At 48.2% G+C, this 13,012-nt stretch overlaps 1 protein-coding gene across 2 annotated transcripts in view; it reads left to right on the forward strand.

Annotated features, from left to right (window-relative positions):
* Window positions 1–13,012, forward strand: part of LOC135243579 (glutamate receptor ionotropic, NMDA 2B-like) — a 78,756-nt gene that overhangs the window by 46,852 nt on the left and 18,892 nt on the right. For both annotated transcript variants that reach the window (XM_064315514.1, XM_064315515.1), the window contains 8 exons: window positions 308–451; window positions 1,667–1,937; window positions 2,823–3,015; window positions 7,441–7,555; window positions 8,902–9,110; window positions 10,736–10,907; window positions 12,044–12,197; window positions 12,374–12,499. In XM_064315514.1, coding sequence (XP_064171584.1) covers window positions 308–451; window positions 1,667–1,937; window positions 2,823–3,015; window positions 7,441–7,555; window positions 8,902–9,110; window positions 10,736–10,907; window positions 12,044–12,197; window positions 12,374–12,499 — 1,384 coding nt within the window. The remainder of the gene's footprint in view (window positions 1–307; window positions 452–1,666; window positions 1,938–2,822; window positions 3,016–7,440; window positions 7,556–8,901; window positions 9,111–10,735; window positions 10,908–12,043; window positions 12,198–12,373; window positions 12,500–13,012) is intronic.

Consider the following 13,012-nt stretch of genomic DNA (forward strand, 5'->3'; position numbering starts at 1 on the left):
TTTGATGTTGAGTGAAGCGCATAGACCTAAGCCAAAGAGATTTCAACACCCTGTGTGACTGACAGAGACCACTGATTTCACACACTGTTTGACAGTGGCAGCCTGAAATACACACACACACACACGCAGACACACCACTCACACGCACGCTATGTATTCATGTGCCAATACATGCAGATGAGCAGCACCTAGCTCTGCCATTGTATGATAACAGTAAATCCCTCTCATACTGTCATATTCCATATTACACAGTGCAAATTATGTGTTTTAACAGAGCACCTCTCATTCCTCCCTCCCTCTCTTTCAGGATGATAATTCCATGTTCTTCCAGTTTGGCCCCTCCATTGAACAGCAGGCTTCGGTTATGCTGAACATAATGGAAGAGTACGACTGGTACATTTTCTCCATTGTTACCACCTATTATCCCGGCTACAAGGACTTTGTCAATAAGGTAACCCTCCCTCCTCTTCTGTAGGCTCTTTACCCTTTACTTCACCACGACTCAAAAACCAGACGAGAGAATCCAACACGTCTCTCTCACCTCCAAGGGCGTAAACGGCCTCCCCCACGCTAATCCAGGGGAACAAGCCCTTAAAAAAAACAGACTGGCCCATTTTTTTTAATGAAATGATGCAAGGTAAAGCTAGATTTTCGGTGTATTGCGATTTCCGGAGCAGTCAGGCGGGGCATATATTAGAGTTAATGGGACACACAGGAAGGCGTGCAGATATATCAGCGCTCTAAGGAGTGGGGCTAATGCACAGGTGTGAAGGAGCAGTCAGTGGTGCCCATTGGCAGCAGCTTGTTGTCACGGTTACAGAACTGGGGCTCGAGCGGCTGCAGTCCCAGATGGTGCATTCCCTGCTGTAATCTTGAGCTGGGCACTTAACCTGAATTGCTTCAGTAAAAATTCCATCTGTGTAAATGGATAATATGCTAAAATGCTACGTGTACAGTATGCTATGTAACCTCTCCATGAGGAAGCCTGTAGACTAACTGCATCATGCATGAAATATTGTGTAATATTGTGTATGATATATAGTGTAACGTATTGAAAAATAACATTTGTAGGTAACCTATATATATGTAGGTTGGGTCAGTGTGTTGCATCAGTGTGTTTGGTCAGGCGTGGTGTGATGCTGGGCCAGTGTGTTGGGTCAGGGATTGTGTGAATTTGGGTCACTGTGTTGGGCCACACTTGTGATGTGGGTTAGGGTGTTGGGTCAGATGTTGTGTGATGCTGGATCAGTGTGTTGGATCAGATATGTGATGTTGGGTCAGTTTGTTGAGTCAGGCTTTGTTTGATGGTGGGTCAGTGTTTTGGGTCAGACTTGTGATGGTTGATCAGTGTCTTGGGTTAGTCTTTGTTTGATGGTGGGTCAGTACGTTGGGTCTGGCTTGGGTTAGTGGTGGGTCAGTGTGTTGGGTCAGGTGTTGTATGATGGTGCATCAGTGTGTTGGGTCAGACGTTGTGTGATGTTGGGTCAGACTGTTGGGTCAGGCTTTGTGTGATGGCGGTTCAGTATGTTGGGTCAGGCGTTGTGTGATGGTGAGTCAGTGTGTTGGGTCAGGTGTTGTGTGATGGTGGGTCAGTGTGTTGGGTCAGACTGGGTGTGGTATTATTTTTGCCTGGGTGGCGGTGTTTCTGAACCCTTCTCTGGCTCAGATTCGCAGCACCATAGAGAACAGCTTCGTGGGCTGGGAGCTGGAGGAGGTGCTGCTGCTGGACATGTCGGTGGACGACGGCGACTCCAAGATCCAGAACCAGCTGAAGAAGCTGCAGAGCCCGGTCATGATGCTGTACTGCACCAAGGAAGAGGCCTCCACCATCTTCCAGGTGGCCCACTCGGTGGGGCTCACCGGCTACGGCTACACCTGGATCGTCCCCTCGCTGGCGGCCGGGGACGCCGACAATGTTCCCGCTGAATTCCCCACAGGTGCGGGTGCAGGTTTAGGGATTGCTTGGGGGTCATGTTTTGGGGGTGGGTTGGGGGGAGGGCGGGGGGTTATAGCACAAATTTTACTGTAGCTTAGTGGTCATTGAGCTTTGGAGCTTGCAAGCCTCCTGTTAACTTTTCTGATTCATTCCTTGTCCCTCTGGCCCTCTATCACAACTTTTTGCCGCGTGAAAATTTGGTTTCACAGCTCTTGTTTTTCTGCAGTTGGGGTGACTGTTGTTGATGTTCTTCCAGATCTGCAGTGAGAAACTCTGTGGGCCTCATAATCTTATAATGAGAGCATGCCATGTTTTAAACAGATATGAATAAAATAATATTTTTAAAGGATATCAATAAAATTTAACCCCACAGGAAAAAGTTGAGCCATATTTCCTATTAACCTCCTTAGTTGAGGAAGAGGATTTGGTGTGTTTTGTGGCATGTTTCTTTGTCCCTTGCCGATGAATATTTTAACAGTGTTACGAGTGCCCCACACGCGCATCTTCTCCATTCGCGTTTAGAATGAAATCCTTTTAATGTGAGTGGGACACGGTGTTTCCTCTGGGATGAGAGCTGATGATGATCGCTGGTCTTACAGACCTTGTGGGTGTGCAGATTCGAGGCTGGCTGTTCCTGTGTACTTGCCTGGCAGTGGACCGGGCAAATAGTATCTGCCAAATGGCGGTTTTTCAGTTGAATAAAGCTGGCAGTTCCCTGACTTGTTAGTCATGTGCTGATACTCATTGTGTTTTTGTTCCTCGTAAACAGTATGTTGAATACCTGCCACTGTCTCTCCCTCTCTCTCCCTCTGCCTCTCTCCCTCTCTCTCTCCCTCTCTCTCCCTCTCCCTCTCTCCCTCTCTCTCTCTCTCTCTCTCTCTTTCAGGTCTGATTTCTGTGTCTTACGATGAGTGGGACTACGGCCTGGAGGCCAGGGTTCGTGATGGGGTGGCCATCATCGCCATGGCGACCGCCACCATGATGCTCGACCGGGGGCCGCACACCCTCCTGAAGTCGGAGTGCCATGGGGCCCCGGAGAAGAAGGGGCCGAGCGCCGGGAACCCCAACGAAGTGCTCAGGTGATCGGGGATCATTCCCAGCTCTCCCCAGTTTCAAGGGGGCGTCGTCTGCAGCGGCGGAGGCGGGGGGGTGGGGGGCTCTGTGGCGGTTGGCTGTGGTAATTAGTCCCAGTGGCTCAGTCAGAAGTGGAAGATGCTCAGTGTACTGTGGCAAGCACTGTAATATTTTGGGGGGGGGGGGAGCGGTGCTGTGTTCCCTTTCCTTCCCGGGCAGGGTTGGGGCCACTGGACGGTTTATCCTCCTGCACAGTTCTCCTGCTTCTTCTTTTGGCTTTTTGTAGCAATGCAATGGCGTTTCTGATGGTTTCTGAGCTGCACTGGTGTTTATTCCTCCGTATAATCTTGTGCTCTTTAAATTTATCATTCTGTTGCTCCATGTGCTTCTGGTTTTACGTTCTTCCACAGAGAGAGTGCCGAAAGCTCACCCAGGAGGCTGTGACACACGAATGTTCCAATGCTGTGTGTTTCTACCACTTTTGGGCATTTATTCAGTCCTTACATACTCACCGCCATGCTGACTTTGTTCAGCTCTTGATTGAATCACGCTGATCCGATGTTACATAAGGCATATCTGGCAGGAGATTCAGAATAATCTTGCCGTTAATGCAATTATTCACTCAATCAGGAGTAGATTATATCACTGAATTTATTCAGTTAGAGTGTACGTGCCTGTGAAATAGGTGTCTAGTTAATGTTTTCATTAGAAGGAATAAAGTTAGTGTTCTTTTTCTATTGTAGTTCAGGACATATAAAATTTAGGGTGCTTCATAAAAAATGTAATATACTGTACATCTAAATTGTGGAACGGAGCTGTTTCTGCATTAATATATAATAAAGTATATCAATAAATGTAAGTGGAATGGAAGCCAGATACAGCCATGTATTGTTGGTTAGCATTAGCCCTTGCTAGTGTTGGATTTGGAGTTGGTTATTGTGCCGCTGCAGATAAACAATTTAGGTCTCCACATGTTTTGAAGTATTGCGGCGATCCCACCAAGTGCACTGCAGTGGCAGTAACCAAGCTTATGGGCTTTCTGTCGCCAGAAAGAAACTCACACGCGGACTGGATCATTTAGTGTAATCCCATCAGACTTTCAGAGTTAGTAAAAAGGGGTTTAAGACGTAATGCGAGACTGTGATGTATCCATTTTAATGATGCCAAAAATGGTCAATTATCAATGCATACGAAAGTGGCTTGGTCAGGGGCCAGTGCGTAGATACATCATAGCCTTAATAATCTGATTTTAATAACCCTGAGCCAAACCTGGAAAGAATGCAGAGGCCACAGTCTCCCGAGTACTGTACTGTCCCTCGTCTTATTTTGTTGTTTTGAAGACTTCCGGTTTCCTGTTGCATTTTGATTGGTTACGGCTTTAATTTAATTTTACCCCAGGTGTTTCTGTGGTTGTGAGCGGTTTATTGTCGGGGTGAGTGATTACAGTATATATTGTAGGCAGTAAACATGGCTGTGTTTCTGTTTAATAGGACTGCATTGAATGATTTTACTGTGCTTTTGGGCAATGTAAAGAAGGTACCCTTTTTATGACACTATTTAATGAAACTGGGTCAGAATGCTCTCTCACTCCCTTTCTTGCTGTCTCTCTAACTCCCTCTCATGCTCTCTCTCTTTCGCTCTCTCTTTATCTGCCTATTGTGCGCTGTCTCCTTTCTATGTGTATGCTTCTGACTTTCACATTACATGTAAGTCTTGATTTGAAATGATAAAAATTGTAAAAAAATGTATAATACTGAGTTTAGATAAACAAATTAAGGAAAATCATTAAGGAAAAAAAAATACAAATTATAAAGGGGGGTTTTCCTTTTTTGGGCTCAGTCACACTCCATTTTGATCTCTCTCTTCTGTCTATCTCATTATTACATTCTGTCTCTCCTTCTCACTCTCCCACTTTCCTTGAATTTTGCACAGTTCATTACCAAGTTCTCACTTGCATCTGTCAAGCACTGTCTTTGTCACATGCCTGTATGCCAACACACACACACACACACACCCACACAAACACAACACACACACACACACACACACACACACAGACACATGCACGTATGCACGCACACCCACACACACACACACACACACAGACACATGCACGCATTTGCGCGCACACAAGCATCCATGATGCGTGAGGATGCATTGTTGCATATGCAGTCAGTTCATAAAATCCTGTTACTAGATTTGACTAATTACACATGGGTGTAATTCGTTACTAATTAATATTGGTACTAATTTATTAAAACATCCTATCAATATTTTATAGAGCTTTTCATAATTCAGAGTATATGCTCAGTGTATGTGTGTCAGGGCATGCTTGCGCACATGCCTGTCCTGCCTATAGCAACACATGTGTTTGTTTGTATGGCTATTGTGCATTGTGGGGACCTCCCTGGTTTTTGCACATTAACTAAGATGCATAGTACAGGTTGAAGGTATATTCTACTTGCATATTCTGATATATATTCAGACAGAAAGAGACAGTTCATGAGAAGGGTAACTGAGGAGATATGGAGTTTGATGGATTGACGGAGAAATGGATTTACATGTGTGCATGTGGGTTTATAGGGTTATGGGGAAGAGGGGTGTACTTAGTGTAAAAAGGTACGTCTTTTTCTCTCTCCCTCTTTTTCTTTCTCTCCCTTTGTCTCTCCCTTTATTTCCTGCTCTACCTCTCTTTCTCTCTCTCTCTCTCTCTCTCTCTCTGTGAGATTATGGTTCCCATGACAACACAGTAGATTGCTTGGAAATCACAGTGGTTGTAGGCTCCATGGCAACACATTACATATGCTTGTGAGATCCCTCTCGGTGTTCTGCGCACAACGGGAGTTGGGGTTGTGTGCACATGAGCACGTTTCACACAGTGTCACAAACCCATGCCTTGTATGTGTGTGTGTGTGTGTGTGTGTGTGTGTGTAACTCCATATTTGTGCTACACGTGTGAAGCCACTTAGCACAGACTGGCACCAGCGGCTGTGTAGCTGCAGGCGTGTAAACGTGATAGGCCGCCCTGTGATTTAGAAGAAGAAGGCGCAAGGTGACACGGGCGTGATGCCCAATTTTTGGCCCGTGTTTCAAAACTGACCTTTAAAACAATGAGCTTCACAAAAACCAGCAAAGCACGTCAGATGTTTAGACTGGCTGTTTTTGTTGTTGTTTTCCCACTTTTCCCTTTTTTTCCCTCCCCATTTTTATCAGTGCTCACTGTAGTAAGATATTCATAATTAGGATTTACTGTATTTATTAAATATGAACTAAACTTCTGGTTTCTCCATGAGGTTTAGGGGTTTTATGTCAATGGCTTTCTGAAGGATGCATTCATTGTTTTGTGACTTTAGTAATAATTTTTTAAAATATATAATTTTTAAAAGCCTGTAATTATTTTTTCCCTCTGTCCTTAAGTAGTCGATTTCGATAACATTTTGATGGTGGTGGTCTAGCAGAGTCGCACGCATGGATTGGTTTAGCCCACACGTACCTGCAGCGAATAGCGCGTTGCGTAATGGGGGATGACGCGTGATGAGGAGCGCGGCCTCGCGGTGCGAGCCCGTGGCGGACGAGCCCGCGTGTGACCGCGTGGAACGCGTGTACTCGTCTCCGTCCCTTTGAAGTTAATTTAACGCGTTTCTGTGCGGGACCCGCGTGAGACCGCGTTGAGTTCGACGCGGCGCCGTGCGGAGGCTCCGGGGCCCGTTCTGAACCGACGCTATTAACATTACTCTGCGCTGAGCGGTGAGACGGTCAAAGCGCGATCGGCTCGGACGAGCCTCGCTCGCTCACTCATTTCGCACTGTCGTTTATTTACGGGGTGCATGTTTGAGGCTGAGTGTTGCCATGGAGACAGCGACTCGCCACCGGGGGAGAGGAGGGAAAGGGATGATCTGAGTTTGCTTGACAGAAAAATGCACATGCTAACACACACACACACACACACACACACACACACAGCGTTTATTAAATTTCACTGACGTATGTAGAATGCAGAGGGAGTTGTGACAAAGCAGATATAAACATACTGAAATAAACTGAGTGGGCTGATTTGCCGTCAGCCTCTCCTGCTTCGCTGTTCAGTCACAGTGCACCAGTATCACCCCATCAGTATTCTAGAGAGGACCCCATGCTTATTTAACCCAAACCTCTCTCTCTCTCTCTCTCACTCGCTCTCTCATGTTCTCTCTCTCTCTCTCTCTCTCTCTCTCTCTCTCTCTCTCTCTCTCTCTCTCTCCCATTCTATCTCACATTCTCTCTCATGCTCTCTCTCTCATAAACTCACACTCTCTCATGTTTTCTCTCTCTATCTCTCTCATGCTCTCTCTCTCCATCTCTCTTTCATTCTCTCTCATGCTCTCTCTGTCTCACTCTCTCACTCATGCTCTCTCTCTGTCTGTCTCTCTCTCCCCCTCTCCTCCTCCCAGGTACCTCATGAACGTGACGTTTGAGGGGCGCAACCTGTCCTTCAGTGAGGATGGCTATCAGATGCATCCCAAACTGGTCATCATCCTCCTGGACAAGGAACGCAAATGGGACAGGGTGAGAACCCCCCCCCCCCCCCCCCCCCCACACACACACACACACACTTCTTTCCATTTCACATCTTCTCAATCGTTGACTCTCATGACTGTAAGAATCTCTTTTTTTCTGTCTCCCCTCTCTCTCAGTCCCTCCCTCTCTCCCTCCCTCCCTCTCTCATTTCACCTCTCCTGCTCTCTCAATCTGTATTCTCTCCTCTGATCAGAGAGCAAGGTGACTTTCTTCCCCTCATGTTTAATTCCTACCCTCGCTTCCAGCTCGAACACTTTCCTGGATTCTAATGAGTAGTGCGCACACAAACACACATGCACACACACACATGCACAGGTGCACAGGTACACACACACACATACACACACAGACAGGCAGGCAGAGCCACAGAATTTACTTTATCCAGGTTTTTCTTCCTCCCCCATCTCCATGCCTCCTGTGTCCCATTCACATAGACACACATATCTGTCTGTGTGTGTGTGTGTGTGTGTGTACAGTACACCAGAAATCATTTTCTTTTGTTTCTGTGGTTGTGCAGTATTTAGCCCAGTCTGGCCCAGCTGTACACCATGTGCCCCCTGCCCCCACTGTTCACTACTCAAACTCTTGTGGTCCCATCTGCTATTTTTGTCATCATCCACTCCCGCCTGATCCCTGTCCGAGCTGACTCTGCCAGACGCAGGGATGGTGTGTGCTGTGCTGTCCAACTCCAACTCTGACTCTCCTGCCCTACTCCCGCTCTGACTCTCCTGCCCTACTCCCGCTCTGACTCTCCTGCCCTACTCCTGCTCTGACTCTCACTCCTGCCCTACTCCAGCTCTGACTCTCCTACCCTACTCCAGCTCTGACTCTCCTGCCCTACTCCAGCTCTGACTCTCCTACCCTACTCCAGCTCTGACTCTCCTACCCTACTCCAGCTCTGACTCTCCTGCCCTACTCCAGCTCTGACTCTCCTACCCTACTCCCGCTCTGACTCTCCTGCCTTACTCCAACTCTGACTCTCTCTCCTGCCCTACTCCTGCTCTGACTCTCACTCCTGCCCTACTCCAGCTCTGACTCTCTCACTCCTGCCCTACTCCTGCTCTGACTCTCACTCCTGCCCTACTCCAGCTCTGACTCTCTCACTCCTGCCCTACTCCTGCTCTGACTCTCACTCCTGCCCTACTCCAGCTCTGACTCTCACTCCTGCCCTACTCCAGCTCTGACTCTCACTCCTGCCCTACTCCAGCTCTGACTCTCCTGCCTTACTCCCGCTCTGACTCTCTCCTCTGCCCTACTCCAGCTCTGACTCTCTCACTCCTGCCCCACTCCAGCTCAGTATCTGCTGCTCACTCCTGTCCTTCTCCCTGGTGCAGGTGGGGAAGTGGGAGAATGGCTCGCTGAGCATGAAGTACCACGTGTGGCCTCGCTTTGAGCTGTACTCGGACACGGAGAACCGCGAGGACGACCACCTGTCCATCGTCACGCTGGAGGAGGCCCCCTTCGTCATAGTGGAGGACGTGGACCCTTTGAGTGGCACCTGCATGAGAAACACTGTGCCTTGCAGGAAACAGCTGAAAATCTTGTGAGAATATAGCCCCACATTAGCGACCATGTTAATGACCCCGCATTACTGACAGTATTACTGACCCTGTATTACTGACCATAGCCCCACATTAGCGACCATGTTAATGACCCCGCATTACTGACAGTATTACTGACCCTGTATTACTGACCATAGCCCCACATTAGTGACCATATTTCTGACCCCGCATTACTGACCATAGCCCCACATTAGTGACCATATTTCTGACCCCGCATTACTGACCATATTGCTGATCCTGTATTACTGACCATAGCCCTGCATTACTGACGGTATTACCGAACCTGTATTACTGACCATTTTACTGACCATGTATTACTGACTGTATTACTGACCATAATCCTGCAATACTGACTATATTGCTTACCCTTTTTTAAGGACCATCGCCTCGCATTACTGACCCTGTGTTGCTGACCCATAGCCCCGTATTACTGACCATATTACTGACCATGTATTACTGACTACTGCCCGCATCACAGACGGTAGCTTCATTCCACTGTCTGTATCTGTCTGTATCCACATGTAACCCATCATTAAATAAACGTCTGCACTAGTGTCAGTTGTCCTGTCTCTAAACCCCTGTACTAGTGTCAGTTGTCCTGTCTCTAAACCCCTGTACTAGTGTCAGTTGTCCTGTCTCTAAACCCCTGTACTAGTGTCAGTTGTCCTGTCTCTAAACCCCTGTACTAGTGTCTCTGGTCTTCTTTCTTAGTGTATCCACTGTGGCGGTCTCTGCTATTGTTCTTTGTTAGATGCCCAATGTCAAATCTATTTTTAATATATGAATGTATTTTATATGATATTCTGCATTGTTTTGGCATGTACCCTGGTCCAGATAGATTGGGTTATTTGTCCACTGTTATAGACTGTAAACTATATTATGTTAGCACAGCTGTTTGCAGTGCCTATAGGGCCAAATTGTTCTGTGTAATTCCGGGACCTGGCCTATACCCATGCTTTCGGTCAGGGCTGTGGATTCTGCTCTTATCATGGGTACAGCGATGTCCATGTGAGGACTGAGCTGACTTGCTCTGTCTGTTAAACTGTCAGTCTGTAGCTGCCTAAAACAGTATTGCTATATCCTGTCATGTTTCTCTCTTCTCTCCGTTTGTCTCACTCCACCTCCTTTACTATGTCAATCTGCCATGTGCTTCCACACTGTCTGACTGTCTGTCCTTCATCCACGTTAATAAATTCTTCATTTACTCTCTACACTTTTATTGTTTCCACTACTGGTTTTCGACTCTCACGCCTCACTGGTTTTACGGCTTGCCAACATCTCCATCTCTGTTTTTCTGCACCTCCTTTGCACCTCCTCTTTGCTGCACTCCTGATCTCACTCCTGCTCCTCCTCTCCCGCACCTCCCTCCTGCCCCTCCCTGTCTTTCCCCCGAATTCTTCCCCATATATATCTCTGTTTATATCCTGCATCCTGTCTTTCTCTCTCTCCAACATTTTTGCTTCTCTTCGTCTCCTCTGCTCACCCTTTCCTGTCGCCCCAACGCCCTCCGATCCCTGTGACCCTAACCTTCCATCCCTCTCTCTTCCTTTCCTCCTCCTCCTCCTCTTCCTTCTGATCATTCTCCCTCCCTACCTCCCTCTCTCAGAAATCAGACAAAAGACTCCGGCATCTACATCAAGCGCTGCTGCAAGGGCTTCTGCATCGACATCCTGAAGAAGATCGCCAAGTTCGTCAAGTTCACCTACGACCTCTACCTGGTCACCAACGGCAAGCACGGCAAGAAGATCAATGGCACCTGGAACGGCATGGTCGGGGAGGTCCGGTTCAAATCCGTTTCTGTTTCCATGTCAACCCCTTAATGAGTGCAGAACACAGAGCCCCTGGGACTGTCCCAGCCTGACTCCCAATCACCTGCATTTGCTCATCAGTGTCTCCATTTGGCCACTTCAGCTTCCCACCCCAGTTCTGAGGATATTTGTTTAAACTGAGGCGCCTTTCTGCCTAGGCCCCCTAATATTAGACTTGTGCTATTGGCATCTTTAATGGCAGCTCACAGGGTTGGGGCCCAGTTTGCCTGAAAGAAGATCTGCAGCAGCCAACCAGCTGTGCTCTGTTATGCGTCTGTGTCTTGGTGGGTTGTTTCTGTTGTGTGCAGAGTGTCTGTTGTGTAACCCTGCAAGAAACCCTCAGACAGGGGCCCACGAATTGACTGCAGTTTTCTGCAATAATGCACAGTGTGCTCACATATTTTCTGCCCTTTAATTGAGCTGTAAAATGTGATGGATCAGGGCCGTTCTGCACCCGAGTTGAGTGGCCCTGAGTTTTGACAGCTGAAGAAACATGAGTCGGGGGAAGAGGACACAGGCATTTTTTTTTTACTCATTACATAATATTTTTATCACTTGCAAATTTTCTGTCATCCATGTTCATATTCACTGGTTAATTTCAGACCTGGGGGAGAACAAAGGAAAGAACACATGAGATCGGGGCAGGGTTACTATGAAGAGGGAAACACACACACATGCACACACTCACACACGCAAACACACACAACAGTTAGTGAGAGAGGTTCTCTCATTCTCTCTCACATGTTCATCCACACCTTATTAACTCAGGCAGCTTTGTCCCACTTTAGCGTAGCGCTTTGGGGCCCAGGTATTTATGGCTAAATATACCTGTAAAGATAGCAAGAGAAGGAGGGACAGGAGGGAGAACGAGTGGAGGGGTGAGCGATAGCTATTTCCATCAGCCTGTGACCCACTGTAATAACCCAATTTCTGTCTACCTCGTGCTCCCTCTCTCTTTCTATTACTCGCCCTGTCTTTCTCTCTCTCCCTCTCTCTCTCCCTCCCTCTCTCTTTCTCTTTCTCTCTCTCTCTCCATTGCTTTTGACAGTTGTTATGGAAACCATCTCGACCTCTCATTGACCCCGGCCTGCTTCTCTCTCTTTCAGGTGGTGTTAAAGAATGCCCACATGGCTGTGGGCTCCCTCACCATCAACGAGGAGAGGTCAGAGGTCATCGACTTTTCGGTGCCCTTCATAGAGACTGGCATCAGTGTTATGGTCTCTCGTAGCAACGGCACTGTCTCGCCCTCTGCGTTCCTGGGTGAGAGTCTCAGGGATACCATATGCCCGCCCCCCAAGCCCCCCCCCCCCCCCCACCCCCCCCCAGTCTGTTTTGCTCTTAATGCTCATAAGAACATGTCCAAGTCTTTAGTCAATGTACTGTATTAACTTCTCCTACTCTCTCTCTTTCTCTCTCTCTCCCTCTCCCTATCTCAGAGCCGTTCAGTGCGGATGTTTGGGTGATGATGTTCGTTATGCTGCTGCTGGTGTCGGCGGTGGCCGTCTTCATATTCGAGTACTTCAGTCCCGTTGGTTATAATCGCTGCCTGGCAGATGGGAGAGGTGAGAACGGCTATCATTACACGAACGCGCCGGGCGATGATTCAGCCGCGCAGGTAGCGCGCGGGCCGCCGTCTGCAAACGGCGCTACGCACTTCTGCAAAAGAGGCCGCGCAACACGAGAGCCCTCGCCCTCACACAGCCTCTCACGGCCCTCACACACGAGGCTGCAGCCAATCTGCACAGCGCCGCGCGCAGCTGCATCGCTAGCAGAGCGACCTAGCGTCACATAAAACTGCACAGTGCGGTGACGTTGCGCAACCTGCCGCGGAGGGTTTATGGCGCATCGTCACACTAATTGTGGGGCGGGGCTGACTCCAGCCAATAAGAGACATAAGCAGTTGCTTTGGGCCCCGCAACTGCCGAGAACAGCCCTCAAATTATTCTCAAATATATTTATTTTATTTATAATGTTGGGTTGGAGGGGGGGGGGGCCCAAATCAAATTCTGCTTAGGTGCTTCCCCTCAAAACTCAGGGCCGGGACTGCTGCGGGGGGGGAAAGCCGAGCGCTATCC

The sequence above is a fragment of the Anguilla rostrata genome, chromosome 17 (assembly GCF_018555375.3).
Source record: "Anguilla rostrata isolate EN2019 chromosome 17, ASM1855537v3, whole genome shotgun sequence".
Lineage (NCBI taxonomy): Eukaryota > Metazoa > Chordata > Actinopteri > Anguilliformes > Anguillidae > Anguilla > Anguilla rostrata.